At 48.0% G+C, this 21,779-nt stretch overlaps 2 protein-coding genes and 1 non-coding gene across 20 annotated transcripts in view; 2 read left to right on the forward strand and 1 right to left on the reverse strand.

The window, feature by feature from the left end:
- Window positions 1-17: 17 nt before the first annotated feature.
- On the reverse strand, window positions 18-8,798 carry TBPL2 (TATA-box binding protein like 2). Of its 2 annotated transcripts, none has more exons than XM_072338377.1 (7): window positions 8,575-8,798; window positions 5,349-5,755; window positions 4,801-4,888; window positions 4,161-4,252; window positions 3,143-3,310; window positions 2,272-2,366; window positions 18-1,501 (listed from the first exon to the last, which is right to left on the reverse strand). In XM_072338377.1, exons 1-7 carry the CDS (start codon window positions 8,689-8,691, stop codon window positions 1,422-1,424), a joined length of 1,047 nt encoding a protein of 348 aa, XP_072194478.1. In that variant the 5' UTR covers window positions 8,692-8,798; the 3' UTR covers window positions 18-1,421. The 2 variants fall into 2 exon arrangements, with proteins under 2 accessions (XP_072194478.1, XP_072194480.1); XM_072338379.1 differs by having other exon boundaries at window positions 8,567-8,732.
- TRNAG-UCC (transfer RNA glycine (anticodon UCC)) lies at window positions 8,460-8,531 on the forward strand. Its single transcript has one exon. It is a non-coding gene; the product is annotated as a tRNA-Gly (tRNA).
- Window positions 8,799-14,510: 5,712 nt separating the features above from the next.
- KTN1 (kinectin 1) overlaps window positions 14,511-21,779 on the forward strand; it is a 73,349-nt gene continuing 66,080 nt past the window's right edge. For 7 of the 17 annotated variants that reach the window (XM_072339101.1, XM_072339108.1, XM_072339112.1 and 4 more), the window contains exon 1: window positions 14,538-14,620. The gene's annotated coding sequence lies outside the window, so the exon portion shown is untranslated. Of the gene's footprint in view, window positions 14,621-21,779 lie in introns of all 17 variants that reach the window. The other 10 variants (XM_072339098.1, XM_072339104.1, XM_072339105.1 and 7 more) reach the window with 4 other exon arrangements.

Consider the following 21,779-nt stretch of genomic DNA (forward strand, 5'->3'; position numbering starts at 1 on the left):
TAAGACAACTTCCCGTAGCAAACACGAGCTTATCGGCAGCTGTGAGAAGACATGGAGCCCGTTCCTTATCTCTAAGCTCTTTCCACACTTGCTAAAAGAGCATTGATTTTACTGCTGAAATCATGCAGCCCTTAGTGGGAAAGCAGCTTGCTCTCTCCAAGGAGGCTCATCTCAGATAAGCCAAACACCAACAAGAACAGGTCGTTGCTTTTCACTTGCAATGATTCTGGTCAATCAAGCTTATCAGCTTTGACAGCCACAGCACAAATAGGAGCTCAGCCCACAGCACTGGGAAGGCTGCAGTGTTGGAAAACAAACAGAGAAATCAGTCTCTGTTTAGAATAGATTGGAGTGTGGAAACCCGGAGTTTGCTTGTGACAAAGGAGCTGATAAGGCAGTTAAAGACCAGTTTATCATAAGGAAGTGCATGAGGTTTTTCCAAGCTTTTTGTTCCAGAGGAGCAACGATATAAAAGTACTTGGGAGAGGCTGCAGACACACTGAAGTCGCTGCCTCTCCGAGTCAGAAATAAACTGGTGGCAGCAAGACGGGACCATTACCCTGTACAGCGTTAAACCACTGCCACCAGTGTCCTGTTTCTACTGAGGACAGGCGGCTTCTAGCTTGGGTTACGCTTAACTCGTCAAACAGCAACCTCTAGCGGTACAGGGAGCTTCCTGACAGACCTGTCCCATCTTCAGCAGGAAACAAGGAAAGGAGGGGAGGCCAGCAGCACCAAAGCTCTGCTTCGGGGAAAGAAAAAGCCCTCTCGCTTCCATGACAGCTTAATTTGCTCAGCTAGCCCCTTTATGGACGTGTTCCAGCACTGCCCTCAAATACCTTCTCTGCTAAGGTAACACCAGCACCATTATGCAACAGTTGATCCGACCTGTGTGATCAGAGGGAGTCAGGCATCGTCTGCAGTCACTGCCTTCAAGACACTGAAATAAAGTCACGCTGAACTTTGTAAGCTGTAGGTAGGAAAACAATATATATATATTGAGTTGGAATGAGTGAATGTGAAAATACAACATTGCAGGAGCTGAGCTGCTGGTACTTCAAGCTGAGGATCTTGAGGAAGCTAATTTGAACAGGTGAATTGACACCACGCTTCAACAGGGAAAAGCCAGAAGGTTTCCATTACAAACTAAATGCAGCCTTATGATGCATACTTTTAAAAGCACATTAGTTTGGTTAAGTTTCTCTGCCTGATAGAAGCTGTCAGAACTGAAGTGAATTCTGGACAGCAAATCTGCAAGCAGAAAAACATTTCACAAGCTGTAGGCAGGACTTATAGCATTCACAGTAACATCGTTTTCATTGTCCACATCTATACATTTGAGTCCAGGAATAGCCTTGGCTTCTCTTCCATGCCTAGCAATACAAACCCATACATTATTCCAACCTACTTTACAGGCGGTGTTAGGATGCTTTCTTGAAGCCTCTGAGGATGGGGTAGATGTTCTCAAATGCCTCATAGATTTCAGAACGTTCTTTTGCTCCTGTAAAGACACATGAAGGGATGGGAAAAAGAAATAGGTAAGAATCAGAGCATTGAGAATAACTGAATGTACTTCAAACCTAATGATGAGATGCAAACCATGAAGAAGCAAGAGTTGTCACACATTGGCTTTGAAGTAATGCAATTGTAAAGAAGCGTGGTTTTACCTGCTTAACCATAACAGCTCTGCCTCTTGATAAGAGGCAAAACAAATGAGAAATGGAGCAATTTAACCCCACAGTGGAAATTCATCTGCTGTTGGAGAGCTCTGCTCCTCCAGCTCTTTTTGTTCTATACACTTTGTTAGGCTGTGAGTTTGCCAAACCCTCTGGAACAGGCTCTTTCTCCTCCACCCTTTCCTCTAGTAATCCTTAGTACACGCTGTCAGCAAAGGGTTTTAAGAAGTTCGCTTCCTGTCCAATTCTAAATTGCTTCTTGCAGTGCTCATATTTAAACAACTGTGAGTAGTAGTGGCACGTCAGGCTCCTGGTGGGATTCAATGCACTGACACAAGGCATTGTGCTTTGAATAGAGATGCTCAAGCTTAATGACATGGAAATTTGAGACACTACACGAAGCAATATGAGGTTCTAGTGCAATAACACCAGTATTGTTATCTGCAGAAAACACAGATAAGCAGCAGTAGGCATGAAAAAGATCACTAAGTGGCTTTACTGCAGCAAGATACGACTTCAGTACGCCCAATTTAAACACTTCCTCGGAAGATGCAGTAGCTCTCAATAAGAGATAATGTGAGAGGAGACCACTTACCGGTCAGAACAACTTTCCCGGACACAAAGATAAGCAACACTATCCTTGGTTTGACCATCCTATAAATAAGGCCAGGAAACAGTTCAGGTTCGTAGCTGTTTGAAAGCAAACAAGCAGTTAGTGAAATGCAAGTGCTGTTTCAGTGTCACATGATGAAATGCTCTATAACTATATTGCAGGAAGCTAAGCCCACAGATTATAGCTAGCTACCCAGAAAAAGGCAAGTCAAAGTCTAGATATCTTGAACAGAGACATGGTAAAACCCAGTGGAGCTGCTGGAGTGCCCTGTGCTTACTGTTAAAGACTTCCGAATCCCATTTTCCATAGGTTCAAGTAGCTTGAGATTTGCCTTGATTAAACCTGAATTACTTGATCAAGTTTATTTTCTCTTGTGGTACATGGCCTGCAGTCTCCTACTAAGCTTTAGCATTGAACTTGGCAATAATAGGAGACAAAATTCTGGTCATTAGTTGCTCTTAGAGCATCCTACAAGGAGAAAGCAGCAAACGGCACAGGGAGAGAAATTCAAGATGGGCCCATTGCTATTGCACTGCTGTAGGCTTTACTGCCAGCAACTGAGTCACTGCTGTAATTAAGCCAAGGCCTGTTTATTCTTTCAATTTGGCCTGAGCCCCACTCAGAACTGGAGTCAGCGCAGACATTGTGCCTTGTTATCCATACTGTAACACATGGCATCTACAGCCAATTCTCGCCTGCTGAACCAGCCCTGGTGAGCCAAAGGTATGCTTGATATTCAGTACTCTGTTAATTATTACGTCAAATTGCCAGGCTTCAGAATTTGAGCCTCTTTACAGCTTACAAAGAATGTTCCAAGCTCCATGGGGCCATAACCCTCCTCTCTCCCACATACCTGCTGAACTGCTGGTGGGTGAGAACCAGCCCTTCCAGTCGGATGGGGAACCTCACGTCACAGCTCCCCACCATGTTCTGGATCTTGAAGTCCAGGAACTTGGCAGGGAAACCCAACTTCTGTACCACACGTGCATACTTCCTTGCCGCAAGCCGTGACTGCTCTTCACTGAGGGAAGAGCAGAAGGGGGAAGCAGCCTTGAGGGCTTTCGTCTGCTCTGAAGCTGGAATTCAGTGTAGAGCCACCACCACACTACTCTGCACTGCTGCTCGAAATAGTAAGCTCTCATCCCCAGAACCACCCCATTGAGCTATAAAGAACAGTGAGCTATAAAGAACAGCGTGCTTTGGAGCTCATTTTCCTATGGTTTAATATGAGCACATTACATCACCGAGGATTTCCACTGTTAAAGTGATGCCTTGCAGCATTAACTCATCCCTTCAATTAGGGCCGATCCAGGAGGGAGACCGCAGATATCAATGTGGTCATCCAGCTAGGTGGGGGTTGGAGGAGAGGTTTCCTGAACTATGAGTCAATGCATCATCTCATTCATTGGCACTTTAGAGTCTTAAAGAAAGAATAATATATTAAGGCAGCTGCTGAACCTGAAAGCAGGACCTTTAGAGTACAGAAATCATCCTTGCTTTTTCTCCAGCTCCCATTTCCTCCACAGGCATATGTGCTGACTAGCGAGCAGACACCAAAGAAACTTGACAGACACAACTTACGTCTCAACTCACTTTAAAGTCAGTGAGAAATGCAAATAACCCCTTAACAACTCCTGGGCATTTTAGCAGCTTTTCTGCTAATACCTACTCAGCTCAGTCTATATTCAGGGGCAGAAAGCACGCGGTTCAGTAATTACAGAACTCCTGTCATAAAGAAAACTATACACCTTCAAGACTTGTGCTTCATTTTCCTCGCAGTTGATTGCAAACCCTTTGCTATGTAATTTAAACAAGGCTGTGTTGAGGAAGTACAAGTGCAGCTGGAAGACCTTAGAGGAGACCAAAGGTACCTTTTTGCTCCTGTGCAGACCATTTTTCCTGAGCTGAAGATAAGGGCCGTTGTTCGTGGTTCCCTGATCCTCATGATCACAGCAGCAAACCTCTAGAAATTCAAAGGAAAGCCTCAGAGTCGAGCTGATAGAATCACAGAACCACAAAGGTTGGAAAAAAGACCACTAAGATCACCAAGTCCAACCCCAGCCCACCCCACCATGTCCCTCAGTGCCTCACCTACCCTTTCTTAGTACCGTGCCTGTTCATTCTTTCAGTTATCACTACCACAGAGCTCAACACTGTACGCAGTTACACTGCAGAAGTATTTATTTACCACTCTGACATTATTATACTTCTTTCCTTCCACCCACGAGTTGGGCATTTAGGACATTTTGTTGAGTCTGGGGTTACTTACAGGAACTCCTACCTATTCCCAGTCCATTTCTACACCATAGAGATGCACACCACCACTCTGACCCAAGTAATTCTTTCTTTTTAGCAAAGAGTTTGTGGACACATCTTTCTTTTCCCCAGCGAGGGCTGTGGGTCAAGGCAGTGCTGTTAGCAAAGGGATGAAGCTCAAGGTGCATCTGTATGTTGGAGTCTAGCAGTGCTGAGAGAAGGGAATAGGAAGAAAGCTCAGCCCTCAGGGTTTACCTTTGGGTTATACTCCGCATTTCTGGCATGCAGAGCTATGTTCTTCAGATCTAGCTTACAAGCCAAGTTCACAGTTGACACGATGTTCCTGAAGAATGAGAAAGACTCGTCATATTGCAGAAAGAAGCTGTTACAGAACAAAACCCCAACATTATTAGTTAACACAAAGTCAAAGCCTCATTAACAGCTGCCATCATTTAATTTACTGCCCATCTCAACACTAAGCTATTTCCCCCCCCATACTTTGGCCATTCGATGCCAAAATTAGTTTCCCAGAAGAGGAAATATAACCAGATACAAAATGATTAGTCCCAGCATACTACATCTATTTGTCTTCCAGTAAATAAATCACTGAAGTATTCTTACAGCTTTTAATTGCACCATTACTGAGTGTTTACACACTTCCCAGAGCTCTCCAAAGGGAAGAGTACATTTGTCTTTACAGGTATGAGCTCCTCTATACTCTCTCTAGCCTTTAACAGAGATTACTCAGTGATGGTGGTCCTATGAAGATGGTACTGCTCTTCTTGTACCATAAACCAACTTACTGTAACTGAGGAACTATGCCAGAGCTCTCTGATGCAGGTGTCACTGGGGTCATTGGAGTCATTGGTGTCATGGGAGGACACGCACCAGGTCCTCCTGGGCTTGGCTGGATCGCATCTGGGTACGATGAGCTGCTTTCCTCCATGAAGATTCCACTGTCCTCATTTCTCGGTACAGATCCATTGGGCCCTCCTTGCATTTCACGACCATCTTCAGATGGATTTTGTTCTCTGTTATCTTGGGTAACATCTGGAAGAAAGCTGAGGTCCACAGAGGAGAAGTCTTCAGGAAGCTCTTTGGGCTGATTAAATTGAGAACCAAATGATACATCTTCAGCTGCTTGAATTGGAAGGTCCACATCGTAGGGGCTCATAGGGTTAAACAGCTGGGGACTGGCTGAGAGGTCATCCTTGAATTGAGAAAAAGCATCAACAAGGATCTTGTATTAAAACACTGACTTCAATTGGCAGACTACATTAAGTTCTCTCTTTGTTCAGTAAGGAGCTTTCCATCATTTCCCCCTCAAGTATCATAGCAAAGAGGAGCCTTAAGATATGAAATCATCGATGGCTTGGCTGTTAGCATACAGAACCTAAATAACTTTTGCTGGTGAGGATGCACATTTCCCACCACACCCCAAAGGCAGTGCAGGGCACTCTGCTGATGCCTCAAATACTGAATTCCTTCAGCAGCGACTGGAAGAGCAATGCCGACACTTTGCCATAGCTCAGATCTGACATAGTAGCTCATGAGTTTCTCCAAGGAGGACCGCTAGCACTTTCTGCCCTGCTTTCCCTCTCACTGCACACCCCCTTCTTTCCTTTTGCTGCTACCAGGGGAGGGTGTCAGCGCTGTGTTGGATTTGTGCAATAGAGGGCAGCAGTTCGCAGACTCGTGAGCAAATGAAGCATTCGGCTGCTGGAGGTTACCGGACTAATTCAAGTCAGACGCAGGCAAAGCCAGCTTCCTTCCCCAGATCAAGCGATTAGGGCACACCACGTATCTGCAGGCAAATGCTTGCATACTAATGCCCTCCTTCATCAGCATCACGTAAAAAAGGGAATTAAAAGTATTTAAAAGGCATTGTGTTATCGAGAAGGCAAAGAGTTCAGGGAAGAATCCATTTCCTTATTCATTGGGGCACAAGCCTGAAGGTAGAGGAAAGCTGCTTTCGAAAAGGTGACTTCACCTGCCACAGCAGGTGGCAGCTCGGGTTGTCTCTACAAGGGGTTTTGTGTTCATTTAGGCATTTCAAGCACTGAGCCTGAAGGGCTTGAAAACCCAAGCACAAATCAGAACAGGAAACTGCATGCAAGGCGGAGGCCCTTCAGTTGGCAGTGACTGCCCGAGCTCTGCAGGGAAAAGCGTTTCCAGATTGATGTGTGCAGCCCTGAGCCAGTGCTGCTCTGCGCTCAGCAGCTCACTTAGCAGCTGCGTGCTCTGCACCCGGTTGCTCTGCAGGATGCCTGCCTGGAGAAAACATTCACAGCTTGTGAAACTTACTGAGTGAGCCATCATCACAGAGGGCTCTTAGTGTAAATAGATACGAGGAGGTCTAGCTCTTAAGCAGGTTCAAAAGCAGTCCTGGCTTCTAGATGCAGAACCCCAGCTGAGATCATCAGGGAGGAGCGCAGCTGAAGGAAACCTCAGCCCCCTCATTGCCCAGCAGGACCTGAGAGCACTCAGAACTCACACAGCAGATGCACATTGTAAGGTACCCAAGTCAAATACAAGTATTTTAGAGCAGTAAACAGTTACTTAGAAATAACAATGTATTCTGGAATATGTATTTTAATATATTTGTTTCCTAGGAACAAGGGAAGGAACGTCTCTGCAAGACCTCCACCAGACCAAGCAGCTGCTCTACAGCAATTGACTACAGGCTGAGGCTCTATAGGACTTGGCTGAGAAAGTCACAATGCATGTAAGTCATAACGAGCCATAATGTGCAGAAGGTGGTACAAATAAAAGCCTTGTCACTGCAAGCCTACAGGGCTATTCACACACAGCAAAGGATATCAGAGGATATGAGAAATAATGGCCAAAAAACAGATGTAAAGCAAACAGTTCACGGCATAGCGTAAAGAAAGAAGCTAATGCGTGGTTGATGGGATTGGAAGCATCAGCTGGAAAATATACAATCTAAAAGCAATAAAGTAAACTGCTTAAAGCAGGTAGAAAAAGAAAGCTAATCTTCCATGCAACTATATAGGGTTAAATGCTGGGGAAGATGGTCTTCGTGTTAGACAGATGCTCAGGGGCTGTGGAAGGGGCACAAATCCATGTTTACCTTGGGCTGGCTGCCAAGGGTTATTGCTATAGACTCCAGGTTAATTAGCTTCACTGAAGGCCCCGTCAGCTGTGTAGCTTTGGACATTTCCTAGCAGCTCCAGACAGGAGACTGCACAGTGACCCTGTGTGATATCATCATGTTTGAGCTCATGTGAAGGGGAAAGAGCCCTTTTACTCCTGTGTAAATCAAACCCAGCTGCTTTTAGCATCAGACCTGACATTTTTCTCTTTTGTTAATAGTATCCTAAATATCTGCTACTATCAAGTATCTCACTGAGGCTGAAATAGAAAACCCCATTTCATCTGTAAAACCTAAGTTATACACCCCCATGTTATACACCTTACAGGGCTATATGCAGAGGGCTTTGCTGACTGCCACCAGGAGGTCTCTGAATCTAAGCAGTATGGGTAAAACTTAGTTTCTAACTCAGCGAGAAGTCCAGCCCCCTCCCCTGTTATTGCTGCAGCTACTGAGCCAGGAGAGTTGTTTTAAACAGGGAGGGAAAGGCTTTTACACACATTTACCAGCCAGCACAAGGAGATTCAGCTTCCTTGCACATAGGCTGGTCCATAATAAAGGTGTAAGCATAGCAGCATTTATTCCAAGGCAGATGAGAGCAACCTCGTGCAAGAAGGGTGTGGGCTCCTCAGTGCTCCCTGTAGCTCTTTGCCAAAGAAATCTTCCATGTCCCCCATACGGATAAATCATGCAGAAGGTAAGAAGCATCAAAAAACCCCAAGAAAAACACTTAAGGATTGCAGGGAAGGCAGGAATTGCTGCTCTGTAATTTGAATACGTGCGGTGAGCTCCAATCAGCACAGCGTTGGTGGTATAGTGGTGAGCATAGCTGCCTTCCAAGCAGTTGACCCGGGTTCGATTCCCGGCCAACGCAGCTCCTATTTTTTTTTTCCCTCCCCCCACAAGTACCTGCGTACCGCAGCGCTCCAGGTACTGCTCCAGCGGCGAGACGTCCTCCATGTGTGCAAAACCCGCTGCTGTCCAGAGAGCACAGCTTTATAGCGTGGGGCAGCCCCGGAGCAGGTGCAGCTCATCAGGACACAGCTGGTGATGAACAGCAAGGGGAACTGTGATCTCCATTGTTCTTTTTACTCTTTGCAAGCAGCCCAGTGGGTAACTTTCACTCTGGGAATGTGATGAAGGAATTGAGGGTCTGCCTGGTGCTCCCCATCAGGATACAGGTACAGTCTGAGCCCCTCCATGGTGCTGTGGATGAGCAGGGAAGCAGAGCTGAGAAGGCAGAGCATGCAAACATAAAGCCTCACCTTTTGCTGCAACTTTTTAGTGAGCAAGTGCAGCAGGTCCTTGGCTTCTCCCACCTGTTTCATCAGGTGTAATAGGATGCAGCTGGTCTTGGAGCACCTCACTGTCAGGGCAGCCTCAGCCCACGTGGAAGGGCTTCGGGTGGTGCTGTTAAGTTCTTCTCACTGCTCCAAGGCAATGAGGGATGATGTTTGCATCCTATGGCTGCAGAGCAGAGTGATGAGCATCCTCTCCTCCTTGGTGCAGCCTGCTGGGCTGGTTCTATGGCATTTCTGGGACTTGTCTTTCCCTGACTGTTTGCAGATGCCGAGTTCCTTTCACCCCAGCTCCAATGGTACTATGAAATTCAGCCTTGAATGAGTTGATGTGCATTATGCAGGACACAAGGAGGGGACTCTAAGGTTGCACTTGGATTACAGGGGATGGTAAAACTGGTTTGCACCAGCTCATGATGGCTAAAACTGCAGTGTCCCCTTAGGACTCCCTGGTGGTTGCACTGCAGGACTGTGTTGTCCTCCCAGCATGTGAATGCTCTTATTGTTGTGCTCAAACTGGGAACTGGAAGCACTGTGGTGGCTGTGGTGCTCCTCATGTGGTAACACAGCTGTGCTACCAGTTCTCTCATCAGTCTAATGCCGTGATGCTTGGCTAACACCAGCAGTGATAAGCGGAAGCCCTTGGAGATGAGAGGGGTGCATCTTTTGAAGAGTAATTCAGTATTGTTCTTTGTAAAGTCATGGAATATTCCAAATGGGAAAGGGCCACCCATTAGAAACATGGAGTCAAGCTCCTGGCTCCATACAGCACCACCCCAAATCAGCCCAATTCCTCCTTGGGTAAAAAGCTGGAGAAGACAGCTCTGCAGAGCTGCTGCTAACAGCATTCTATTTGTCTCTTAAATGTTTCCATTGCACACATTCCCTGCGTTATCTGGATGCCACGATCTGGTTATGGGCTGGTATTATTCACAGGAGACTTCCAAAAAGCTGGAAGGGGCATAGAGCAAGTCAGTAAGGAGGCTCTGCCTGTTTTACTCCTTAATTCTCTCATCAGTCACCTATTCTAGCACCCCTTAAATGCCTTACTGCTTGCTCTGAAGGTAGTTAACCTGGTTGGGCTTTATCTTATCTTTTTCAGGAGCCACTTTGGCAATGAAAAGCTCATGGCTGGCAGCATTCTGCTTCCTGCTCACCTGAGCTTCCCGCTAAGCTTTTGTAGCTGTAGTTGTCTCTGAAGAACAGAGTGTCTCAGGTGCAGCTTGTATCTGCTGGTGTCCTCACTACCTGCAGCAAGAAAAGCCTAAGCACAAGTTATCTCCCACTGCAACATCTTCCAATTGCCCCACTGCCCTCCATGTTGGTACCAGCAGCAGGACCAGACTTGTTGTGAAGGGGAGAGTAGATGTCAGATTTATTTCAGGGAAGGAGAGAAAGCACCATGAGTAATGGTGAGTAATTTGACATTTAATTGTGAGTAATTAAAGTGTGTCATCGTTGGGCTGTGACGGTGTAAAGAGGAACAGAATCGGATCCGCTGGATTTGACGTTTAGTGGCTTGCTCTGTGTCACTTGGGAGTGACCCTCTTATAGGAGTGCAGTCATGAGGGCTGAAAGTTGGGGCAGAGTCTGGTTTAATTTTATGGGATCACTGGATGATGGGAAGAATGGCTGTAAATGTATCACCCAGTGCTCTGTCCATCCCTGCATCAGCTCAGTGGTGAGGCCTCTGCCTTGTCCCAGGCAGCCTGGGGTTCTCTCCTTCATAGAACTGTGGAGCTGTTTGGGTTGGAAGGGGGGCCCTTCAAGGCCATCTAGTCCAAATCCCCTGCAATGAACAGGAACACACCTTCATCAGGTGCTCAGAGGCCCATCCAGCCTCATCTTGAATGTCTCCACAGATGTGGCATCCACCACCTCTCTAGGCAACCTGTGCCAGTGCCTTAATAACCTTATCATGAAAAACTTTGTACTTAAATCCATTATTCTCTGCCAATGCCAGCGACAGGGAATTGGGCTCTCTGCAAGCACAGGTTTGCTTTCAGCATTTCTGCAGATCTGACATATCCTCTGGTAGGGACTGACATGAGGTCAGCGCTGGGTATGAGTTGGCTTCTGGGCCCAGGGAAGAAAACCCCTTCTGCCAAAGGGAAGAGGGGCGAACTGGCTGGAAAAGAGCCATTCTTCTTCCTTCTGCAGAACACTGTCTGCAATGAAAGCCCTGCCTGCTCCCACGTCAGAGAGTTGCTGAGAACTGAACCCAGAAAGGATTGCCAAACCTTCCACAGAGGAAGCAACATCAGAAAAAGCCATCTGTCTCAGCTGAGGGACTGAATGGTGACTTTAAAACCATACAGTTAACTTCACTTAATGGTCCTATTTGCCTAAAGCAAGTGATTAAACGAGGGCATTCTGTACGTTGTTTGCATAGAAATCCACTTCTCTATGCCCAGCCATGCTTTGAAGGATTCACTCTTGGACTGCAGAGTGAAGGCAGAGCACACTTTGCTCTATTTTTATTTTCTGTGCTGCCTTGAAAATGGCTAGAAAAGGCAAATGGGAGCTTTAAACATTGGCTGACACCTTAATTGCCACCTAGCAATTAATGGCTACAGGCTTTCTTGGGCAGCACACACACGGATATATCAGACACCTGGTTGCAGAAGAGCTTTTTGTTAAGTCATCTCCCTATATGTTGTGCCAAATGCTCTGTCTAGATTGAATTGCATTTAAATGAGGTGAGCGTGCAATGGATCATCTGACTGCTGATGCTTCCCTCCAAGTTTTGTGATAAATGGCTCTAATGCAAGCACCGTGTCTCAAACCCTGAACTTACTGTGCCAATTAAATACTGATCCTTTAAGCCCTACCTGGAGAAACAGCGTAGTAACAGCAGTCATGCGTGTTTGCACAGAAAAGCAGAGGCGTGCATGCAGCAGGTGCTAATAGAGCTCTATGAATTTAGTTTGCAGGGGCCACAGCAGCACTGAGGACTTGAACGATGGAGCTGGGATCCATAGGATCTTTGGTGTAAGCTCTGCAGGAATGAGAACGCATCCTGTGATGCTTTCACGGTATGCAAAACACCACGAAGAATGCAGAGGGGTTGCTGGAATCCCAGTAAAGCAGTGTTTGGCTGCTCAGCAAGATGCAGAGGCTGACATGGAAAGAGTCCTCGGGGCGTGCAGCTCAGTGATTAGTCAGTCCTTGTTACCACTTCCTCTGATTAGCAGCAAGCAAATCAGCGTGCTTGAGTCAACAAGGACCTGGGGAGGAACCAGACTTCCCCAAACCACTGCCAGATGTCAGCAGACGCTCTGACCCTCCTGTCTTGACCTTTTTGGGCCTCGGTGCTCATAATTAGCTGTTAACACAGACGTGTTTCCATTGCTCTGCCCCTTCTGCTGCAGCCTGCCCAGAAACATCGTTAGCTCAGCTGTAATAAAGCCATACATGTGTGGTTCTGCAGTGCTGCAGAGCATTGCATCTCCATCTCTGTTCCACCTAAGCAGGAACCCAGCTGGAATCATGCAGGGTGCAGCCTCACTCCCCTTTGGGTCCTCCACTCTCCCACTTGCTATCTATGATCATAGAATCATTTGAGTTGGAAGGGATCTTTAAAGACCATCTGGTCCCATCCAGCCTGACCGAATATCTGCGGGCAGAGCCATGTTAGATCAATGTGGAACAGCATGCAAAATAAATGGAAAATCTGAAGGATCAATGAAATATGTGAGTCATTTCTGGAATAGAGCACACGAGGTGTTTTACAGCAATAGAGGTGTCCTATGGAACATTTCTTCACTTGCTTTGCTTAATGATAACCAGCTCTGAAAAGTTCATCTTCTGCTACAGTGCTACCGAGAAAGAGTCAGGAGGAATATCTGAAGTTCACATTGAAGCAGTATTCCCCATGTTAATTCAAAGGTTAATCTTGTGTTGTTTGGAAAGCTGCTTTTCTGCCCAGCCTCCCTGTGATCCCTTTAGCTATATCTGATAACCAAGGCTTGAAAACTCCAGATTAGAAATTAAATTCCACCTCTGTGGCCCAGCCCTGATGACCCGAGGAGTCGCATAGAAGACTCTTTCCTTTGCAGTGAACTCTGAGCTAATGCTGTTGCTTTTGACTTAAGATTGAGAATCCTTCTGGAGGAAAAGCTAATTGCCACAGAACCACAGAATGGCTTGGATTGGAAGGGCCCTCAACCCTGAATTTGAATGCAAATAAGCGGAGGTAAAAAGAACATTTGGTCATCACAGTTTTTTTTTCCCCAGCCAGGAAAGTGAGGCTGAATCAGTGTTGAGACTTGTTCCTGGCATTGATAAGGATCTCTCCTTCTCTCCTACGAAGTATGCAATACTTTGCATTATCCCACATTAGCAACAATCAGCTTCCCTGCCTTAGCCTTGCAGTTGTCTTCCTCCTGCGCCATCCCCAAACCCACAGGTCTGCCATCTAAGAATGCAAAAATCCCAACAAAAACGAAGGTTTGGGGGCACTTCAAACACTTTCCTTTCTGCCCAATGGTGCTGGGATTTCAGCACTGTTTGCATTATCTTCTTCCTGCAGCCGGGCCATGCGGCATTGCTGCTGATCTGCACTGTGGTCGCTCTGCAGCGGGTTTTGCAATAATCTGATTGGTGACTGCCTTATGTATTGGGCAATGGTACACAGCATTCTCATGCTGGCATTGCTGTTGCCTTCAAGTTGCTGAAAACAGAGGGAAATAAAAGACAACCTCCTACAACTGAAGGACCTGGTTCTGCACTCTGCTACCACCGCAGCTGCCTGCACCATGCTGAGCAGTGCGGCCTTGCTTTCAACCTTCACCTCCCAAGGCTGCTGTTTCCCTGTTAATGTTTGAGGTTGTGGGGTTGGAAGTGAAAGAAGTCCAGGAGTGGCACGTGATAGAGTGAGGGAAAAGCCGTGGTTTTCACTGGCCAAACCCAAAGTGGCTTTAAGCTCTTTCAGACTGAAGCACCAACACATGCTGGTATCATAAAATCATACAACCTTTCCCCCTTGTATCTATTCTAAATCTCTTCCAGTTGGCTTTGGGCTGTGAGGGCAAAGTGCTTGCTCATGTCCAGCTGCCATCCACCAATGCTCCCAAGGGCTGTGCTCCATCCTTATACCCCCAACTCGGACTGACAGTGGGTTGCTATAAAGTTGAATAGCATCCCATCCTTTGAGCACATAACTTTGCATGTTGGGCTGCTTCTCAGGAGATTTAGTCTTCAGATATGAGAGTTTTGAATCAAACAAGGGAAATTTAGGGACAGTGGGCTTATTCCAATGAACAAACCAGAGCAAGAAGCACAGCTGGGTTGTACAGCAATGCGCCATCCACACAGCAAGGTCTGAGGGCATTAGGGTTCCTCCTGTGCCTCCGCAGCTCCGTGCCTCAGTTTCGCCGTTGTAAAAGGGCAGTGCAGCTTTGTGTCTCGGCCTTCCCGGGGCGTTCTCTGCTCGGGGCCCGTGGGGAGCCCCGCAGGCCCGCACCATTTCCACGCACAGGGCGGGCAGCAGGAAGGCAGCTCCAGTCCTTTAACGGGAGTAGGGACGGGGGGGGGGCTGGGAGCGCCGGGGACGTGCGGCACCGCCTCCTCCTCCTCCTCCTCCTCCTTCCCCGCCCGCTCCCTTCCTGCCAGCCAGCGCCGCGCAGGCACCAGCCCGGCTTCTCCACTCCGGCCCCGCAGCGCGGTGAGTCCCGCCCGGTGGTAGGGTAGGCCCGGCCCGGCCGTGCGGGGAGCGCTAAGGCCCCGGTGCGGCCTGCGGGGCGCTTGGCCTAGGCCCGGCGTGGCTCGGGCAGGTGCGGGCGGGGAGGCCGGGCCCAGGCCTCGGCCGGCGGCTTCCCAGCAGCGGCCTCGTGGGGCAGCGGGGCTGGGAGGGGAGGGAGCGAGGGCGGGGGGCCGGTCGGCTGTCTGTCTGTCTGTCTGTCTGTCTGCCTGCCTGCCTGCCTGCCTGTAGTAACCTTAAAGTGGCCGTACTGTGGAAGTAAAAACGGGGTGCGGAGGGCGACATGGAGCGTTCATCGCTGCGAGGAGAGGAAGGTTTTTCCCCTCCTCACAATGTGCGCCCAGCCCCGTCTGCCGGGATGGAGGCAGCCCTGGGGCAGCATGGCGTTTATTGAGGGTGTTTTATTTGCTTGGCTTTGCTGGTGTTTGCTGGGCAGTGGCTGTAGGATGCTGAACCTCCCCGGCCCTCACTGGGGTCCCAGGGGCCGATTTCCCATGGGTGAGGCTCCATCTAGGCCTTGTGTTTTGGCCCAGCTAGTTCCAGCCCGCTCCTTATTTTAATCAAATATACATTGTTAAGAATAACACGCTGTAGCGTCTCTTCTGTGTTAAGCAGTGCCTAATGCTACTTTCTAGCAAGGTATCTTATCAATTGACAGCCTTTATGAAAGGCTGTGCTGCGTACAGTCACGAATGGAAGAACTTAAAGAAGAGGGTCTCTCCCACTGTTCACTTCTACAAAGGGGACCTGAGCTGATACTTCACTGTAGTCATTCTTTACTTAAAATCCTCTTTCCCCTTTTCTTTCCAGTACCTCCATCACAGCCTCTGCCCAACAATGCCCATATGGCATTTAGCAGGTGTAGCTGACAAGTCCTATTTAACATCTCCTCGCATATGACAAGGCAGAAATCCCTGGTAGGAGCTCAGAGCACTGTGGAAGTAAGAGGGAATCCTCAGTTCTCCCATTCCCAGCTGCACAGTGAGGTTCAGGCTAGCAGTGCCACTGCTCTCCGTCCCATAACTGCGCTGTGATTCCTATCCACCAGCAGGCTATGTAACTTGCTTTACCACATATTTTTTCTCTTGCCTCATATGCTGATGCTGCTTTCTGTATGGTGTGATTAAAATAACTTGTGTGTAGCTGCGGTGGGGAAGGGTTGGGGTTTGGATACAAATGGCAGCGCTCTGTTAGAGTTACTACATACATACCTTTTTTGTTACATATTTTTTCCCCTTTTCTTATCTAACCGGTTTCAAGAAGATGCTTTCTGCTGTCAGAAATAGCAGTAGTAGGAGGGTATGAAGTATACCAGTATAACAGTTGTTAATTTGGTTCTTTATACCCCACTGCCATCCAAAATCTTGCTCTGGGTAAATTAATCACTGCTGCTGAAACACCTTAAAGAGGAGGGAAAGGCATGATCAGGTCTGTGTCAAACTGCTGTGTTAACCACAGAACAGCCTGCCCTTGCATCATCTGTTCTGTCTGTCTGGGATTCTGGCACAAAACTGTCTAATCATTGCTTGAGCACTGGCACCGTAAACCTGGGTTTGACAGAATCCTTCCAGAACTGAAATCCTGCGTGGATTCCAGAGGCTGTGGGTGTAGCTCGAAGATATTGTTGGCTGAGACCCTTACCCTATGGATGTGGCCGGAGAGGACACTTGTTTTATTTTAAGCATCGAGCTTGGTTGCTCCTAATCCCTGCTCCTTTGCTGCCAGGACACCCATCTCTCACCACTGATTGCTGAGAACTCCAGCTCCTGAGTTCCACCCCCTGGGTGAGCAGGGCAAGAGCCGTCCCAGATTATATTGTAGCAGGCGGGCCCTTCCTGCTGCTTGCTCCAAACCTGGAGCCAGCATGTGGTCTGGTGAGAGGCTGGGGGTGGGAGAAAACCCTCATAAAGGTCAAGTTTAGTTTCTCAGTGTACAGGAAACATCCATGTTGTGAGCACTGCTTGTAATGTCGCTGCTTTTGGGGGTAAACTTGCTCAGTTTAGTCTACACCATCAGGAGAGCTGCTCCAGAGCCTCCTGTAGGTCTCAGAACAATTGCTGTGCTGCCAGCCTAATGCAGCTTATGGCTGGTTTGTATCATTTGTGTTTGTTCTAGAGCTGCCCTTTGGTTTAAGCAGTTGTTTTCCCTCCCTGAGGCAATTAGAAGGAGCAGTTGTATCCCCTCATAGCTGCTTGTTCTGACAGGGTAAATGAGTCAAAGTCTTTATGTTCCTTCCTATCCTCACATCGATATTCTTCTTGTTTCCTTCCTGATAAAAAATCTTTTACCCATCAAAACCTTCTTACTCGAAAGGGAGTTTTATACATTTGTATTTAGTTCTTAAGCATCCTGCTCAGCTCTGTTGGCAAATCAAGCACGATTGGACTGTTCTTAACAAAATGAGTGGTTTGGGGGCTTGCTTTCTGTCATAAGCTCCCAAACATTCTGGTGTTCCTTGGGTGATGATTTCAGGCTGATGACACAGGGGCTAAATCTGTGCCAGGCGAATCACTTCTTGTCAGTGACTGTGCACCAGAGCTGGTAGATCAGAGAGCTGATCTACCTCTCCTCTCCTCTCCTCTCGTTTCTCCTCTCGTCATTATATGAGGTGGCCAAACAGAACGCGTGATGCCTTTAAATATATACGTATTTATATCGTAGAAGCTGAAAATTCTCTTCCTGCTCGCGTGTCTGAACTCCAGCTGGTTGTGGAGAGATGGCTGCTGCTTCTGAGCATTGGAAACTTAGTTCTTGCCAGGGTGAAGCCTTCGAAGTAATGTTTTATAGAACGTGGACTTGTTGACACTCCTTGAAGGTTGCCTCTGCTCTCTGCTTTGGGAATGTCGTGCCTCCTGCTGTGAGCATTGCCTGAGAGCATGGGATGTTTCATCCTCAGTGCTTAATTGTCTCTTTTATTTCCAGTTAGTTTGGAGTGGGAGCAGCGATGGTTGCAATGATACGTGCCTGTGCTGCTGCAGCAGTTTGCAGTACTGAGGGGGACCCATGCAGACAGCATCTGCAATTCCTCTGCAAGGTTTCCCACGCAGGAACAGGAGCAGCTCCTGGGCCAGGTGCCTGTGTCTGAGCTTTGTCCTCCCTTGGTTGCCACACTGCTGCCTGTGTGCAGGAGAGCCGCACTTTAATTAGATTATATTAGAATGAATAAGTGAATCTGAATAAATGAGCTTATGGGGGGCACTGTCGGGTCAGCTTAGGCCCTAAAAATAGGTGCCAGGCACAGGACAGGCTTGGTGCAGTGTCTGTCAGTGCAACGACATTGAATGGAAATTGCTTGTGAATGCATAAATTCTGCTGCCTTGTTTTATTGGCCAGGATGCTCCGGCACCTCATTGGTATCAGAAATACCAGAATGTGCTCAAATGTGGGTGTTCTTTAATGGCAGCTTGGTGGGATGCTGGAAGGGGAAATAACGGCTGTGGAAACTGCACTAATCCGAGGTGCTAAAGAATGTAAATCTCATGATCCTTTTTAATGCTTCCCATCTAACCGAAAAGGTGATTTTTTTTAGTAAGGCTTTTAGATGCTGCTGAAACAGGGGGGAAAAAGAGAAATAGTTTCTGGTTTAAGTATGTAGGTGAGAGCTCTGGGAGGCTCCTTCTGCCTCTTCCTAACACAAATATGAAGAATATTGTTTCTATGTGATGCAAAGAAGTAGCTCAGGAATGTTGAGCCTGTGCAGCGTCTGGGAGATGGGAGGGAGAGGAGGGGCAGGAAGGCTGAGATTTTGGGTTAATCACAAGCAAAAGAGCTATTTTCTTGCCGTTCTCCCCCTTGTTTTCTGTACCATGCTTTGTTTTTCTTAGTGCTTTGTGTCCTACCTCGCTTATCAACGTTCACAGCTTTAAATTCCTCTTGCTGAGCAGAAGCAGCTGCAGTTTGTTCCCCTTGTCTTTCAAAGACTTATGTATAAGAGGAGCAGCTTCCTCACTTTGCGAGTTGAACTTCATCTCAGCTTGCTCTGAGGCTGCATAATAACTCAGAGAAAGTGTCTGTAAATTAGCAGCGTTGGCAAGCTACTCATTTTCCTGCCTTAATGATCCCTATTACAAATAGCGTTGTTCTCCAGCAGCGGTACCAGCAAACTGCTGCTGTCACTGTCAGCTGCACAGGACTTCCACATCCCATGCAAGCAGAACAGTAAACTCTGCAAAGTGACATTTATCAAAGGGTTCTCTCAGCATGGAGGCAAAGTGCTGCTGCAAAGTCCGATCTTATCACCAGGCAAGGTCCCCTGGAGCTGTGCGTACCTCGGTGCTGGATGCAGTGTGCAGGCTGGCACCTTCCTATGCCAGACTGCTGACCCTGCTGTCTGCTCCGTGCTGGGCTGGCTGGAGCTGCTCAGGGCTGGGTGATGCTGCAGATTGCTCTGGAGCTCAGGCACGTTGCTACCTGCTGCCCTTCACAGGGAAACAGGTCTGTGCTGTAGAACTGAGGATCTGGAACAGAGCTGCTGGTTTTCTTCAGGTTGAAGGGTGAGCTGAGCATCAGGGAAAGCTTGTTTTGCTGTGTCAGAAGAGGTGTTTTGGTGTCGCTCAGCAAAGCGTGACTCCTCATTTTTGGACTACACGTATTAATGGAATGGCTAAGCACGGGTTGACTGGCGTCCAGCTCATGCAGCGTTTGTGAATGACCCAGGGAGAACGAAGCTTTGGGATTACGTGGGTGTTGAAGGCTTTTAAGGATGGTATATTTATGCCCATGATTCACGATGCTTCCAAATGTGATCCAGCTCCTACCCTGCAGAGGGGAAGTCCCTCGATCCAGCGTCTGTAACCTTTCACTGAGCTGTGTCACAGCTACAGCAATAGCAACCCAGCCTGGTTATTTTGGGCTCCTCATTCTCTTACATCCAGAATCCGATCCCAACCATGAGCATTTCTTACAGCAGGAACGTTGGCTTCGTTCTGCATTGCTCCTGGTTACGTTCTCTTGTGTGGACTTAAAATGGCAGCTGGGATATTCTAGGGCAGAGGCAAATTCTAGCACACCCTGCTTCTGCCATTGCGTGCAGAGGTGTCTGAGTTGTGCCTGCACCCTGTGTGAAGGAAGCTGCCGAGCCTGGGAGATGAAAGCATCCCCGCCTTGAGCTGTCTGGCTGTGGAGGCCATGCCATGCACGATCCACTGCTATCCCTCCCTGAGGGGTGTTGCAAGGAGACTGCTGCCGGCAGGGGCACTGGGGAGGACTTGTGATCCATTTGCAAGCGCGGAGCTGTCGAGGCAGATGATGACTAAGCTATTGCACAAGGTTCAGCTCTTTGGGGAGAGTGCCAGGATTGGACCAAATCATGACTGACTGATAAGAGAGCCTATAATGTCAGGCAGCTGATAACTGTGTTGTTCCTGGTTTAATCTGACCACTGCCTATAACTGTATATTTTTTTCCCCCTCAGCCTGTCCTCTGGGGAGTTCTGAGTTGAAAATCTTCATTGAGTGAGGCCAAAACTGGCGCAGCCCGGTTTGTGGGAGGAAGTGAGCAGTTCCCAAGCTCTCAAGGCGAGTGCCCGGTGGCAGAAGTATTTCAGGGCTGTGACTCAGCTGTGCTCCTCGCTTTGGGTCAGGTGGATTTCTTCCTGCTGGGAACCCAAACCTGCCCACTGCAGCTCTGTCTGAGCACCCTGGCACAAAGGGAGGTTGGAGGTTCCTGCCTTCCTGTGTAGCAGAAGGGAAAGTAAGGCCAGTGCCCGTGGTTTTATATGCAGTGGAGTCCCATTTTTGGAAGGAAGCTCTACGAACAGGGATGTGGACCATGTTGCAGTATCACTTCTGCTCTTCTCGGTCTCATCTGAGAGCAGCAGGCACAAGGACTACAGCAGATTACTCACAGCCTTCCAAAGGGCATTTTCAGTTCTGAGCTGAGCAGTGCTGTTGCAGAAAGGCTCTTCCTCCTGGTGCTGGGAGGGAACTTCTCTGCCTCCTTTAACCCAGGGAGGAGGGCTCAGCACATCTTCCTCACTGACCAGGAGGTGTCTGTGCTTCTCAGTGGGGGTGTTGTTGGGAAGCTGCTAGCAAGTGGAGCATGTGAATGAACGTTGTATCCTAGCTCACGCCTACTGACCTTTGCTTGTGTAAATACCTGTCGGGAGTGTGTGCAACTTACTCTGAGATGAAGTGATTAAAAACTGCTGCTTTCTCACATTACCAATGCTGCCTCATTTTGTATTCACAGCAGTGGCAAAGATCCACCAGAGCTTCACTTCTCCATATTCAGACTGACCGGAGATGAGTTCTTGGCCTAACGTTTGCTGGGAAAGCATCCTTGCCAATGACAGGCATTGCCCAAAAGAGGGACAGAGGCCATATCTCAAAGCCTTGCAAACTGCCAGGCTTCAGGGAGGATTTGTGGGGCACGTTATGTTTTCTGCTTGCTAGGCACTACCTCACTTGTTACCTTCCTGTAAGGTCACTTCCATATCCACAGCCCTTGCTACGGTGCTGCTAGGATTGGGTTGCGTGCTAAGTTTAGTAAACCTCTTTACAGCTTAGTGTGCATGTGTGTGTCTGTAAAAACACATTTATTTTTGTTTAAAGTAGCTTTTAATGGGTTGGAGCCTGGTACAAAATGCACAACGGCGTGAGGCTTTCCCTACAAGGGTGGGAGCTCACAGGGTGTTTATGGGGTGATAGGTTGGCTCTCATCTCCTCCTTGATGCACTTTTACACGTGGATTGGTGGGAGGGTTGCTGAGGTATGGTTACAGCTTGTGCCTCCTGTGGGCTGCGGGCTGAGCCGTGCACCGAGTGCCAGCTGGTGGGTTCTGCTTCCAAAGTTGTGAAAGCCAATGGAAATCCTGGATGAGGTGTTTTCATACCTCAGCCCCCTGCTTTCCTCCTCTTCCCCCCCCCCCCCCCCCCCATTCTTCCAAAGGAAGAATTCCATAGCTGTGTGTCTGGCGTGCCTATTTCTTTAATTGATTTCTTAATCCCCCCTCTCCATTACAGGCTGCGGGAGCGGTAGAGGTGTAACCAAAGTTGGAGGCAATTAAGTTTGCATCTGTGTGATTGCTGTGAAATATTGATGAAATCCTTGCATGCCAAAGGAGGAGCAGACTGGGGGGCAGGAAAGCAAGGAGAGCGAGAACCCAGAGAAGCATGAAGGAAATG

Source organism: Excalfactoria chinensis, chromosome 5 (assembly GCF_039878825.1).
Source record: "Excalfactoria chinensis isolate bCotChi1 chromosome 5, bCotChi1.hap2, whole genome shotgun sequence".
Classification (NCBI taxonomy): domain Eukaryota; kingdom Metazoa; phylum Chordata; class Aves; order Galliformes; family Phasianidae; genus Excalfactoria; species Excalfactoria chinensis.

Coding starts and splice junctions, on each gene's coding strand:
- TBPL2 (XM_072338377.1), bottom strand. CDS start 8,691: ATGAGCTGCACCTGCTCCGGGGCTGCCCCACGCTATAAAGCTGTGCTC. Junction 5,756..8,574: donor GCAGTACCTGGAGCGCTGCG/GTACGCAGGTAC, acceptor TCTCAATTCAAG/GATGACCTCTCAGCCAGTCC. Junction 1,502..2,271: donor CGGGAAAGTTGTTCTGACCG/GTAAGTGGTCTC, acceptor GTGTCTTTACAG/GAGCAAAAGAACGTTCTGAA.